The 14,826-nt window shown below is 42.8% G+C and overlaps 1 protein-coding gene across 1 annotated transcript in view; it reads left to right on the forward strand.

Moving 5' to 3' along the window:
- kcnq2a (potassium voltage-gated channel, KQT-like subfamily, member 2a) overlaps positions 1–12,982 on the forward strand; it is a 35,571-nt gene extending 22,589 nt beyond the window's left edge. Inside the window, exons 11-15 of the mRNA XM_062540229.1 lie at positions 2,378–2,553; positions 6,431–6,518; positions 6,962–7,093; positions 11,019–11,145; positions 12,212–12,982. Coding sequence (XP_062396213.1) covers positions 2,378–2,553; positions 6,431–6,518; positions 6,962–7,093; positions 11,019–11,145; positions 12,212–12,982 — 1,294 coding nt within the window. The remainder of the gene's footprint in view (positions 1–2,377; positions 2,554–6,430; positions 6,519–6,961; positions 7,094–11,018; positions 11,146–12,211) is intronic.
- Positions 12,983–14,826: the final 1,844 nt, after the last annotated feature.

Below are 14,826 nucleotides of genomic sequence, written 5' to 3' on the forward strand. Positions count from 1 at the left end.
TGTCTCCTGTCTAGTACTCTCTCCACGCCTTATAAGTTGTAATGGCCAAATGTTTTCTTACTTTGCTTGACTAAAGAGTGTGCTGTTTTAGCCCATTGTGTACAATCATCCATCATTAAATGCATATCATCAGGACCATGCGGTAATGCTATGTGCTGGCAGTGGTCCTATGCTTGCTGAGGTATACTTTGACAGCCTCTGCATGTCTCCATCCAATTCCATCACAAATGTTATTTACCTGCCTTGGGGTCATCTTCTATCTATTGTCTATGTCAGTGAGCATGCATATACAGTACAGTGTTCACCCCCTTGCATATTTCCACTTTTAATGCTTTTATAAATGTAATATATCTCTCTTTTCACAATATTTCAAAAAGCCCTTCTTTAATGTCAAAGTGAAAGCAGATTTCTACAAAGTAATGTTAATTCATGAATTAAAAAGATATAATGCAAAATAAGGGATAGCATTAATATTCACTCCCTTCATGTCAGCATATTGAGTGGATGGATGCACTTTTGGACGTGATGCATGGAGTTTGGACTGGTCTCAATTAGGTTTGCACATCTATACTACAATTTTACTCCATTTGACAGAACTGCTCAATCTCTGCCAGGTTGGAAGGGAATTCGGTGTGAACAATTTTTCTATATAGGACTTAGATTACTCGTTTGTAGAAATTTGCTTTTACTTTGACATTAAAGAGGGTTTTTGTAAATTATTGTAAAAGACGGCCAGATTAAGTTAACAGTCCATTCTTTAAAGCAATAAAATGGGAAATATACAAGGAAGGTGGATACTTTTTATAGGTACTGTAAATACACACACACACACTTTTGGAACCAAGTGTGTACTACCAGTGAAGGATTAATGGTCACGATCAGCAGTATCATCATTGAATTCAAGTCTGACCTCAAGATAGGAAATATACATATTTTTTTCTGTGCTCTTGGAACTTTTTTTAATTTAAACTTTCAAGCCAACTCATCTCCTAATGATTCTTTACAATTGCATGCAGGCTTGTGTTAAGCATGACTAGCAAGTTGACAGAATTGAATAATATTCTTTTTTCCTTGTCCAATATGTTGGGAGATATTGTTATATATTGCCATAACCTGGGGGAAATGGGTTATTTCCCGCAACAATGCAGACTCCCAATACTGGAATAAAATATCATTAAACACATTAATATTTCTCTTTAAGGAAGCAGGCTTATAAGTGCAAAACACGCAATGCCTAATAGGCATAATTATCATTTCCTGTTAAACATCTCTGCTATACTGCATTGCTAAGGTGGCTGAAAACTGCTGGCTTTTTAAAGCAGATATTACATTAGCTTGTTGCAATTCTAATGCTTCTCTAAATTCAATCCACAAAATAAAATATCATTTTTTACATTCATTTTTAGCCCATTCTTGGTTTTAGAATGACTGAATGGCAGATGTGATGTGACCGACTACATGCACTAAGTATGTTTACTTATTGAATTGGACATTGCTAATGTAACATGCTTGGAACCATTTAAACATATACTACTAGACCTGAGCTTTGGAATCCAGTATAACAGTGCTAACAAATTGACCCACAAAACTCACAATCTCACCTTCGTTCACCCTGTCCATATCTTAAAACCTGACCCTACTGTACCTGGATACCCCATTTCATCACAAAACCAATCAACTCCTTACTGGAGCATAAATGACCAGCCGGCCACTTAGTTTGGAACGGAAGCCAATGGCTGAAAGGTGCAGATAAATGTTTCTTGCTGATGGCTCCCTCTCACTGGGTGCATGCGTAGTGCTGGGGTCTGACCAGCAGATGGCAGAAGCATTTCATCCCTATCCTGCTGGATATCTATGGCCCATTGGGCACCAATGGACACTGAAGTGTATTTCTTTGTCCTGGAAATCACTGCACAACTCATCATCCCTTGTCATTTCACTGTGTCTGTGATTGCACAGGAAAACAAGGCCTTGCACTTACTTCCTGTGAGAAATATGCGAACACGGCCTCTCTGCCCATTTTGACTCACTAGATAGATCTGTTTGTCAAGAGAGTGAGCCACTCGGGAGGACTTCATCCCCGAAGTGTGATGCAGAAGTCAGCACTTTCACTGTTCTCGCTGCTGACCAACTTTCCAGTGTTCTCTTGTGTAGGAGACAATTCCTTTTGCCTAGTCAGCCCAAATGAGTCACTCAAGGGGGAAAAAGAGCATGCTTCAAAGGGATCCGTTCTAATTTCAAACAACCGTGAACTCCGGTATCTAACAATTAACATTTTACTCGTTGTTACTCATAATGGGTAGTGACAACGTCACTGGACCCACGTCAATTTCACACGTGGGCTGTGCTTTTGTGTGCCCCTTTTCACTCACTGTAGCCGTAAGCCCAGCCTTAAAGATAAAGTGTTTCAGAGCCCCTCCAAACACGTGAGTGGCAAAGAGAGCAAGACGGCTGGCGCAGAGGAAGGAGTGGAGGACAGCCCAAGCAAAGTGGCCAACCTCGCCAAGCACGCCTTCCGCATCAAGGGCGCCGCCTCTCGCCAGAACTCTGAAGGTCAGTGCACAAGGGGCATGTTCAGTCTTCTGTCATCTTTTCGGGCTTATAGCTGCTGTTGGATGTTGTTGTAGTTGTTGTTGTTGTTGTTGTTTTCTTTGCTCCACATCAGTGTGTGTGTGTGTGTATTTGCCTTTGTGGTTGTGCATCTGTTTGGTGTGTATTTCCATTGGAAATCTCTGCTTCTGAAGGCCAGGCCATAGTGAGCGGTCAGTGAGGCTGCCTGATAGTTCTTCAGATATAGCATGCAGGCACATAATGCCTCTTTCTTTCACAAAACCACAAATTTCACCTGATTTCAATTGTAGTAATTTAACCATTTTAACCTCCCTAACATAAACTATATATACAGAACTATTGGACTTTCATTCCTTTCCCCCCCCATTATACCCATTCCAGTCTATGAATTGAGAGCATTCTGGATCACATGACGCACATCATGTCTTCCATTGCCAGTAAGCCACAATGTCACAGGTGTATAAAGAGATGTGTTAGGTCCTAAATTGGTGCAATGCCTTGTGGGAGCAATGTGTTCATCTGGCATTGATGTGCCTTTATGTGTCAAACACTCAGAGCGTTCACAGTTCTTTTTTCAAGCTGCTATGACTCAATGATGATTTGGCTTGCTTCCAACACATCATCTAATTACTTCTCCTCTTAAGGAAGCACGCTTTTTATGAGGGGACATTTATTGCTGAGTCATGCATTGTGTGGAGGTTGTTGGATAAGCAAAGAAATAACTAAAAATAGACATACTTTTTAACACACTTTGGTCAGTTGAGGGAATCATACAGGTCTATCGTACAGTGTATAGGTGCTATCTAGGTATCAAGTTTCTCATGTTACACTCTGTGCTCTACTTTAAGTGAATTCGTCATGTCATCACAGACATTTGCACATTTTAGACAAGATGTGAACATACAGGTAGCCCTGAGGGTGCAAGGAATATACATACGTACACATGCTCACATACTCACACACACAGAGCAAGTGAGAGCAAATGATTATGTGGCAAAGGGGCATTAACACTGTCTTTGACTTTGACTACCTTTATATTTCCGTCTCATTAAACTCACTGGTTACTTCTCTCTGCCATGTACTGAAGTGTTGATTGAGCTACAGGATGAAGACTTTGGAGTGAAGCGATCTCCAGGTTAGCCTCTAATTTCATCAATAGCGGGAATATGTGCAACTGATTGAGTTAAAACTGTTACAACTGTGCTAATATTTTGCCTCTGCCTGTCAAAGCCTGGCAGAACAGGCTATCGCTACAGGCTATCAATTAACATGACACAATATGACGATTAGATTACACTCTTTGAAGTTTCATCAAAAAAAAAAATATATATATATTTCATGCACATTAATAATAAGAAGGTTATAATTACATGAAATATGTATCTAAACTAAAAATGTTAGTTTGGATTTAAATGCCTTTCTTACATTTACTGTTTGTTACGAAAAGAGCCAAACGACATGAACATTTTTTTTACACATTGACCTTCATTAGATCAGAGATCTTTCACTTTCAGTGATTCATAAATAATTTCAACATTTTTCATATACTGCAGTGATCTTTATTTCACCTCGTCTGATATCATTCCACAGTATTTAACCACTCCTCTCCTCTCTTCTATCCTCTACATCCACGCAGCCATTGAAGGTTTAATAAGTAAGAGCTGTCTGTCTGTCCATATAAACCTAAAATAACATTAACTAATTGTGCTTAGATACATACACTTTCTCTCTATATATAATTGTAGTGCATGTTATGTGTCACTCAAAATGGCTGAGCTGAACTGTCGTCACATCTGAGAGAAGAATCACTTCACTTTCCACCCCTCGGGGTATCACTGACAGACTAGCAGATGACTTCACGTTGTCAAAGGCACTGGGATTGCAAAAGAATCCAGTTAACTCAGCCGCAGAGGCAGAGTGCGCTCTTCGTCACCTGCCAGGTGGATGAGTCACCTGTCTGTCAGACAAGATGTGCACAGTCAGGCACCGCTGTCAATCATGTGCTTGACACGCTCTCAAACACTCTGTTGTGCGTGAGGGGGGAAGTGATGTCTGCGGCCCAACAGCCTTGACTTATCTGGCGTCAACAAAGCAGCATAAATCCTGAAATGTTGTGGCATGACACCTTAGACTAGGACCACTCCAAACATCCACTCTACCTACAGTCTAGGGTTTGTTTGGGTTTTCTTTACAGCAAGTGGGAAGATGTACATACAGTACTGTAGATTCTGTGGCGTGGGAGCACAATACCTCCCTCTAGTGGCAGTTGCATGGAATGCATTGTATTTCCAGTGGAGAGTATTCTATTTTGTACTCCGTTTACCTGATGGGGCTGCTGTGTTTATGCTGGATGAGCCCAGGCTGGGTTTGCTGCTCTGCTCTGCTCTGCGTTGCGTTGTTCTGACTGCTCGCTCCCCACCATTTGCTTGTCCATCTGCATGTGGAGATCCTCAGGCCTTTCACAGCTGTCAGCGGATCCACACTGGCCTTCACCTCAGCTGGACTCACTTCCTGCCTGCCACAGGAAACAAGTTGTTTACATGATGATACAGACCAGGCCATTGCTGAGGAGAGCCAAGCCAACACAATTGTGACTGTAATGTTGACTATGGTGCTAAAAAAAATCTCAGTACTCTTTCAGAGCACTCTGAGACAGCTACACCACTCAAGTTATATTACTGATGTCTGGCCTGTACATTATGCAGCCTATATAACTGACTACCCAAAACACACTGTTCACATCATAACTAGTAAGAAAAAAAGTATCATTTATTCCTGAAGGTCTGGCCACAAAACTGTGACGCTTGAGTGGTATTCACTGAGCTTTGCCCGATTCTGCTGGTTGCAAATGAGCCGTACTTACAGTGTATCCCACAGCGCTGATGCATGTCAAGTGGTCAAGTGGATCGTGATTTGTGTCTTTTTAAAGAGCAAAAAATGTCCTTTGTAACTCCAGCTCCATCTAAAGATCTCTCAAAGTTGATAACACTGGTTTTGAGGCTTCTTCACAAATCCCCATATTCTCATGTAGACACCAATAGTCCAGTGATCATCTTCTAAAGGCCACTCTAACAGGCCCGACCTGCTCTTTTTCAAGCAAGCTGGGTCTCTGTGTTTATTCAGACTAGAGCCTCCTTCTGATGGCAAAGGAAAAGCTAACACCTACAATGCACATTTCCTGCTTTGTTTATTCTCTGGCTCCAACAGTTAGAAAATATTTTTGATGAATCCAATTTATGTTTGTTTATTTGTACAATTGTGTTTATTGTACATTGTCCTGGCTTTTGTACATTTGTTCATTCCTATGTTGTATGACTGCTTGTTGCCAGGTCAGGGACACAGAGTACCAAGGTGGAGTTAAAGCAACACTAAAGCACTTTTCCTCTGTCACACACACGCTATTTGTTTATCCAGCAAATAACAGACAAGGTAGAATATGTTGCATGATTTTATGAAAGTATGATGTATTGCGACATCGAAGCAAGTCAAATTTGTAGTTTCTGATGTCTCATTTCATCGAACACCAGATACACTACCCCACCTCGTAAAGTTACATAGTGCGGTTATAGCCGATAGAGGGCTACAAAGTGAAAGCAGAAGACGTTCAGAGTTGATGAACCACTGAAATGATTTTGGAAACATTATTTTAAGGTACGAAAAACTCTTTAGTGTTGCTTTAAACAAGTTGGAGATAAGACTTCTAGTTTTGAAACATTTTTATAATGTCCCATTTGCATCATACTGTAAGAACGAGCACAGTGGCGCCTTATCAGTTAATGCTACGTGTTCTATTATAGATAGGCTACTGTATGGAAGATCTATATAAGGCTTGTTTGATGGGGGCTGGGGTCTGTTCCAGAGGCAAGCCTTCCTGGAGACGAGCTTGGAGATGAGGGGCCCTCCTGGGATTTACCTCCTGGTGTGAAGGTGACCATTCGAGCAGTCTGGTAAGATGTGAACCCATGTCAACAACTTTAAAGTATAGGGTTCAGACCAAAAATTCACAATGAGACGAGACGAGACGAGCCGCAACGTTCTAAAATCTTGCAACTGCGATTAAACAAGTGGAACTCTCTGCGACGGCTTGCAACTACATGCAACACTTAATCACACTGCTGCAACTCAGTCTCGTCACGTCGGGAATCTTTGTTGTGAATTGGGCTTAAGGCTTCAAGGAATTAAGTGGTTCCTTAATAATGCATACTAAAAATGACACTTTCAGCAGATCAATCACAGTGTCACTAGAATATGTACAGTATACTGTATGAGTAATTACAGCATTGAGCTCTATCTCTGTTTTATCTTATTCATCAACACTGTTAATTAGCAAATGAGGAATGTGCTATAGAAAGGAGATGGTCTAACATAAACACAAATCTTTCATCATCAGCGTTATGCGCTTCATGTTGTCAAAGAAGAGATTTAAGGAGAGCTTGCGGCCGTACGACGTGATGGATGTGATTGAGCAGTATTCTGCCGGACACCTGGACATGCTCTCACGCATCAAAAGCCTTCAGTCCAGGCAAGCCCCTGTTACGACACCACAGCTATGAGTCATGGCATGATATCTGATTTTTTGTTTACTTTACTGTGTTCTTTTCATTAATTCTTATTCTTCTGTCGTGGTGTCTGATCCAGTAAACATCTAGTATCTCTTTATTTAAATCCTGTCTCTTCTCCTGTGTTTCAACACATACAGTACTTATAAAGAGTATTAACCCCCCTAGGATATTTCACCCTTTTCAAAGTGAGCGCAGATTTCTACACAGTAATGTTAATTAATCAAAAATATATACGAAAACTCTATGTTGGGGTGGCAACGCTCATATTAATTCTCGACTAAAGTTCGTCCAAAGACATGTGGGAGACTCAAAAGATCAAATGGAAGAAGATTCTTTGGTCTGATGAGATCAAAATTGAGCTTTTTGGCTATCTGACCAGATGCTGCTTTTGACACCTGCACATCATCACAAATGATCCTTAGAGAATTTGTGGTTGGACTTGAAAAGGGTTGAATATTTATGCAATCACATATTTTGCATTATCTACTTTATTATTATTATTATTATTATTATTCTAAAATGTGAAAATTATTGTGAAAAAGGGCAAATTAAATTGACCAAAATTCCATTTGATCAAAATTGCATGCTTAACTTTTCCTCATACAAATACACTGTCATACAAATACACTGTGTAGTCCATTGGTGCACAATAGCATCCTTTTTTTCACAGCCACCATTTTCCTATCCTGCTGCAAGAAGGTTGTTTATTCTTGATCTCCCATACAGCTTCCATCCGAGGAGACAAAAACCATTTCCAGCAAATGTTACATTTCTCAGACTTTGAATCCCCAATACAGTGTCAGAAATCCATACAGCATACAGACTAAGGCTAAAGTTTGAGGATATTGTGAGAATGTGTGTTAGCAATATCTACTGTACATGCAGCTTTGACCTTTGGGCATAAAAAAATATGTTTTTGATCAAGTGGAGCACATGTAGTAATCCTGTCCTCAAAATAATTTATAATCTGTTGGATGTCAATGTATTACATATTCTGATTAATTTGTGTATTGTAAATATCCATTATGTACGCGCATAGAGATCTGTCCTCATCTCCTTTAACTAATTTAACCCTCCGAATGTTTTACGTCTTTTTTTTTTTTTTTTGGCACAGTAGTCGGCTACTTTGTCCTTCTTTCCGCCCCCCCACCCCCACCGTCTTCCCAAATAAGTTTCAGATATGTTGTGTGATCACAAAACTGTCCCACACATATGTCAATATATTCCAACAACATTGAAAATCATCAGTTCCTACTCATAGTCTAAATGTTAACCAACACATGATCCATAGTGGTGTGTGAGAGAGATCGTCTGTGTATGCCACATCCAAGGTGTCTGGAATATATTCATGCTTATTTGTTCACAAGTGTCCTCATCGGTGTTGTTGTAGCACACAGAGTCTGTCTGTTGCCTGATGAAGCATTGCCCTCATGTCCTCTCTATGCACTTTGCCAGGATAGATTTGATTGTGGGGCCCCCTCCCCCCTCAACACCCCGCCATAAGAAGTACGTAATAGTAGTGCCAAAAAATCCAAATATAGCTAGGGTGAATGCCTTTTATTTCCGCATGGCATTTGTATGCATGAGACAGTTACAGCTTTGAATGTTTTGTTTTTTTTTTGCCCTTGAGTTCAATCATTTTCTTCCCGAATGGTCTCGAATGACAACAGTGGCAATAGTCAGATTAAATATTTTTGAATGAAGAAAATGGTGGGATGATATTCTGTATGTCCCTAGAAACTGCCACTAGCAAAAATACCTCTGATGATGCAATCGATAAAGGCTTCTTGGCAATCTCGATATCTTTCAGAATCCTATGCGTGCACGTTCACATTGTATTCCCCGTTGACTCTATTTAGACATTCAAATTAATGTATGTCTGAGTTCTGAGTTTGGAAGCTGGTGTCTTATCCTTGCCATCTTAGACAAGATGTGTTTCTGCTTATAGGGCTACAAAATAGCTCACCGTTGGATCTGACAGGCTTATGAAACCAGCGTTTACAAATACAATAATTTGTCAGATGAGCATGTCATGATAATAGAAAGGGAAATATCCAATCTTTACATCTCTTTGACCGTCAGAAAACTGAAATAAGCTCTTAAGTCAAACACTTCAAAGTCTGCTTCTAAACACTTTCATCTGTTTCTTATTGACAGGCAAAAACACACATTTTGAACCCTTGTTGTTCATTGTTTATTGCCTTCAAGCACGCCAAATGACCGAAAGGGCCCAAACAATTCTACTAGGTCTGCTCAGTTGACCCCACAACAGCCAGTAGAAATAGACACCTAAATAAAAAAAATTACAATTTCAGCAGAATTTCACTATGCTATCAATATCAGTTCACTATTACTGTATAGGCAACTGCCTACAGACTTGACAGTTGACACACAGTGGTGATCTGCCATATGTGTGTGTGTATTGGAGCCCAGTAACATCAGTTAACAACTAGAAAAGCACTCAGAGAACGTAGACCTCTGCCAAGCGAAAACATAACCGCCTCCTGGATCAAATCGGTGATACGGATCACTCCTAAAATGTAATTCTTCCTTGGGTCATTTCAGACCTTCCCTGTCATCGAAAATGTCATCGAAATTCATCCATATCTCTTTGAGTAATCTTGCGAACAGACAAACAAACAGAGACCCCAGAAACCCAGATGAAAACATAACCTCCTTGGCGTCATGGAGGTAACAAAAACAGAACAGAGTGGCAATTTACAGTTGTCTTCAACAGAGTTGATACTTGGGAGAACTACGGATCCCCCATGGGCACAAGGCAAAAAATTTGTTTTTTATTGAAGTGGGAATTTATTTTTTTGAGCTCCTATTGTGTTCCCTCACAACAGTTTTGGATTCCCTCACAATGTTTTTGCTTTCCCTCCCAAAAAGGTTGCAATCCCTCGCAAAGTTAAGCGTTTTATGAGTTAACCCAAAACTATTGCGAAGGAATGTTGTTGGAAGGAAATGCAATAAAGGTTATTGCAAGGGAACGCAACACTATTGTGGGGGATTGCAAAAGTAGCTAAAACATTAGATTTTCTCACCTAATGTGAAAATTGCCCTCCGCGAGCTACTTAGACAACAAAAAGATGAAACAGCATTTCTGTCTCAGCTGGACCTTCTGAAACCAGGTCATGGTGCCAGGGACACATTAACACACACACACACACAATCACAACAATAGTGAGCCAGAGTTGGCCTTGTCTTAAACTCAGTGCATGTACGCAGCAGATGTAATTTGGCATGGACTCTTATGAAGCATGTGAATGGCCGCATTGCATACTTCATCATTTGATGGTACCCATCTTTCCCACATTTCTTCCTCTCCGAACACTCTGATCCTTTTACGATGGCCAGTTTTTCACCCTTAACCCCCATATTATTTTTCTCCAGTTGAGCCCAATTAAAATGGCTTCCCTTCTCCTCCCTCTCATGTCTAGGCCTGGCACAGGGCCTTCTCAACCGGACCATGCGAATGTATGCATGGGTGCTACGAGCGCCACTGTTTTTCCATTGCTGCAATCTTAGTCAAAAGCAGATGTTTGCTTTCTACAAGGGCTGCATTACAATTTTCAAGCAAGAGTTCAAGCTGACCCAGCATACTGTGTATGTGTATGTGCCTGGTGCACCTTTTTACGATAGCATTGTGAATTCAACTGAGAAGCGCTTAAACTGAGCAAGTGCTATTTATTCAGTCAGTATAGTCTCTGTATAATCATTATGCACTGTACTTTCGTCTTAATGTCGCTGGTTGTTTATCGACTGTGAAAGTCCTGGTTTGTTGTTCCATTTTGTGCATGAGGAGAGGTGGGTTATGTGCAAAGCACCACAGTACAGTGTGGTGCTAACCTGACAGACGCTGTTGGTTGTTCACCTGGCCAGAGTTGACACGATAGTGGGTAAAGCTGGCGCCCCGGCGGGCGAGAAGGAAAAGCCCAAGACCCCGGGGGAGGGCGAGCCCTCCGAGGACCCCAGCATGATGGGCCGCATGGGGCGTATGGAGAAGCAGGTACTTCTCATCTCTTCTTGCACATACAGGGTGCCTCTCGTTCGTCTTTTTATATATCCTCCCTTCCTTCCTCGGTCCTCCTTCCCACTGATCTACGGTAGATAAAAAATGATGGGGCGGCAACAATGGGATAGTCTATATCCAGTGCTAGTTATAGATCAGTGGGAACCAGCCTGGAGGACCGAGCATCGAGGAGAGAGGAGAGAGGTTGAGAATGGGGCCACAGTATACACACAGGAGAGCCATTCAATTCCCGGTACGGCATTTCTCACAGTGGTCAACCGAAGACCAACTATAATCACCAAAAGTAACCTTTGTGGGCAGAAAACATCACCAACAGAGCAGCCTTCGAGAGCGTTTCACTGAGGTTACCAAGCAGTTACAGTACCTTCCTATACTGGTGTTTCATTGACCAATGGCGTCTGGCATCCCAGACCCGTCTCCCACACATTCAATTCTTCTAAAACTGATAGTCGTTCCAGTCGTTGATTATGATGGTGTTCGATGCCGGTGTAAAACCCAATACAAACATTCAGCTTGACCGCATTTCTTTCTCTAGTAATGCAAAACTTACACAAAGTTAGAGTGGCTGCGTCTCGATGTTGCATGGCAACCATTCCGATAGAAGAAATATACTTCTTGGCGGAAGAATGTTACAGTTACATTTCTCGTTGCTGTGCCTTTCTTTCATGAAATCTTCGAAATAGACGAATAGAATCGAATAGACGTAGTAACAGTTTTAGAAAACCAATAAGCCGCTCAGGTCCGTTGTTTGCACTGATTTTAGAACAGCTAAGGGGCGTTGTTATGCACATCGCGCAGAGCTTATTGCTTAAATTCCTCTTTGTTTCTGTGGCCGTTCAAAATCATTTGGCTTTGTGGGTTAGTCTGTGGTGAGCCTGATGGTCTTGCAAACCAAGATCCACTGTATGTATAATCACTAACTCTGGGTTCATTTTACATACCAAACTCCTCAATAAGTCTTTCAGTGTATGTTCTGTTTTTGCTGTGGTTTTGCTTTGAGTCTAATCTCTCTCTCTCTCTCTCTCTCTCTCTCTCTCATAAGGTCCTTACCATGGACAAGAAGCTGGACTTCCTGGTGCAAGTCTACATGCAACGCATGGGCATTCCACGCTCCGAGACCGAGGCCTTGCTCGGCTTCAAAATGGCTGACCCCGCTCCCCCTTACCACAGCCCAGAGGACAAGAGCGAGAAGGAGGAGGACGTGAAGAAGATCAGCTGCGCTGCGGAGCCGCCACCGCTGGGCTGCAGCACGCCCTGCGAGACGCGGCATCCGTCCGCCATGCCGTGGAACCGGCAGCCTCCGTCCCGGCAGCCGTCGCCGCCGTCCCCGCCGCAGCCCGAGGACGAGCCGCTGTGCGTGCCGCGCTGGAACAGCAGCCGCGGGGTGTCGCCCGTGGGCACCGACGACCCCTCGCTCTACCGCATCCCTCCGCCGCCGCTCACGCACGACGCCACCGCCGAGAGCAGCCGCCAGCGACGCCACCGCCGGCACCGGCCCATCACCGCCGCCACCGCCGTGGCCTCCACCGCCGGCGCCGAGAGCGACACGTCCATGTCCATCCCCTCCGTCGACCACGAGGAGCTGGAGCGCTCCTTCAGCGGCTTCAGCATCTCGCAGGCGCGCGAGGACGACTTCGCGCCCGCGCCCTCCGGCGTCGGGGTGTTTGGGGGCGTGGGGGGCACCTTCCGCGCCCGCCTCAGGCCCTACCTGGCCGAGGGGGAGTCGGACACGGACTCCGAGCTGTACACGCCCGGCGCGCCGTCCCCTCTCTCCTGGGGGGAGGGCCAGTATGCGGAGCGGGCCTGGAAGTAGAGCGTGACACCAGAACTTGTTTGTAAACAAAAACAAGGTGGTGTGCGCCTGTCAGGTTAGACCAGGAGTCATGCCATTTGCCCATTCTTCCTGCAGTCAACCCCCAGGACAAGGGTCAGACACACCTGGCCACTGATGAACGAACGTTGGGAAAGGTTTCAACTGAGCCTTTTGGCTCTCCTTGCATCGGCCAATGAAACCGCAACATGAAGCTTTATGAGTGAAATACAGATTCTCCATTGGATCTGTTCTATCATAATCATGATTCTTTACATTTAATTTGTTTGCACTTATGAAGCATTGCGCACTAAAGTCATTTAGCAGAGGACAGAACCAACAGACGAGCTGGGCCTGTACAAAATTATTGAAGTAATTGAAAACTGTGAGGCTAAAACAATAAAACTGCTATTTCAAAGCAGTGCAAAACAATGCCAATAACAAAACAAAATGCTGAGCTGAACATAAAAGTCAAGTCTAGTCAAGTAAGAACAAAGCAGAGTATTCAAAATATAAAGAAAAGAAAAGAAAACACTACAGCAGGAATCACTCATCTGGTCTAGCTAGTGTTTTTCCCCAGTTCGTCTGGTCAATGCTGGTGTTTTTCCCAGTTCTACAGCCAATTGAAAGTGATATTTTCCTAGCATTACGGCCCATTGCAATCTAACTACCTGTACATAAATGCCCTACTGTATGTGGTCTTTTATTCACACCATTGATTTAGGCTGACGATTCACTTTAAACACTGACCACTGTTTGCTATTAACCATGTGAAATGGGATATGATCCACAGGTGAAACGAGGCATTCACAGGCATCTGTTATGACAAACATTTGACAACTCCAAAAGAACTTGGGTTTACAGTAGATTGACAAGATAGATGTTTCAGCTTGTCTTACTAAGCTATAGCCCAGATTTGAAATGCGTGAATTAAAACTCTCTCTCTCTCTCTCTCTCTGACACACACACACACACACACACACACACACACGCACGCACACACACAAGTAGATATCCAACACCTATGCCAAGTGCATATTTGAGAAAAACACTCCACATTCCCACCAGTGCACTGTTATGATATAACGATAGTTTCTGTTTTACAATGCTTCCTTTATCAATTCGTTTCAGTCAGCCTTTCTGCATTCAGAGGCAATGTCCTGATTGGCATTGCAGAGACATGCTGTATACAGCCAAATTCAATCAATCAAAGTTCAATTCTGTCACAACAGTTACAATGAGAGGATTTGAAGATGAATGGAGGCATCTTTAATTTATTTTCATTTTCATAACAGATTACAGATGACCTGCGCTTCCTTACCTTGTTTAACTCCAATTCAACTATCAAAGGCTCCCTCAGCAGGTATTATTTTCTGTTACTGGCTTCATGTGTCTTGGAGAGCCATGTGTGTATACTGTAGGGGAGGTTTTGGGCCTGATGTTAGTTTAGTGTTTGAGAGACCTGTCCATGTGATAGGATAGCATAAGGCCAAGTGGCCACTTCTGGCTTCTGATAGCATAAGGCCAAGTGGCCACTTCTGGCTTCTGATAGCATAAGGCCAAGTGGCCACTTCTGGCTTCATGTGTCTTGGACAGCCATGTGTGTATAGGGGAAGTTTTGGGCCTGATGTCAGTTTAGTGTTTGAGAGACCTGTCCATGTGATAGGATAGCATAAGGCCAAGTGGCCACTTCTCATCACCACACTTTCTCCCTGACGAGCCTGAAGCCCAAAAGAAAATGTCTGTACGAATCTCTTCTGGCATGGTCGCCTATGCTCCTAATCAACTGGCACACGGTACCTTCATTTGCACAACTAACTCTGCATTAGTTCAGAGCTCTGAGCATG

The sequence above is a fragment of the Sardina pilchardus genome, chromosome 7 (genome assembly GCF_963854185.1).
Source record: "Sardina pilchardus chromosome 7, fSarPil1.1, whole genome shotgun sequence".
Lineage (NCBI taxonomy): Eukaryota > Metazoa > Chordata > Actinopteri > Clupeiformes > Clupeidae > Sardina > Sardina pilchardus.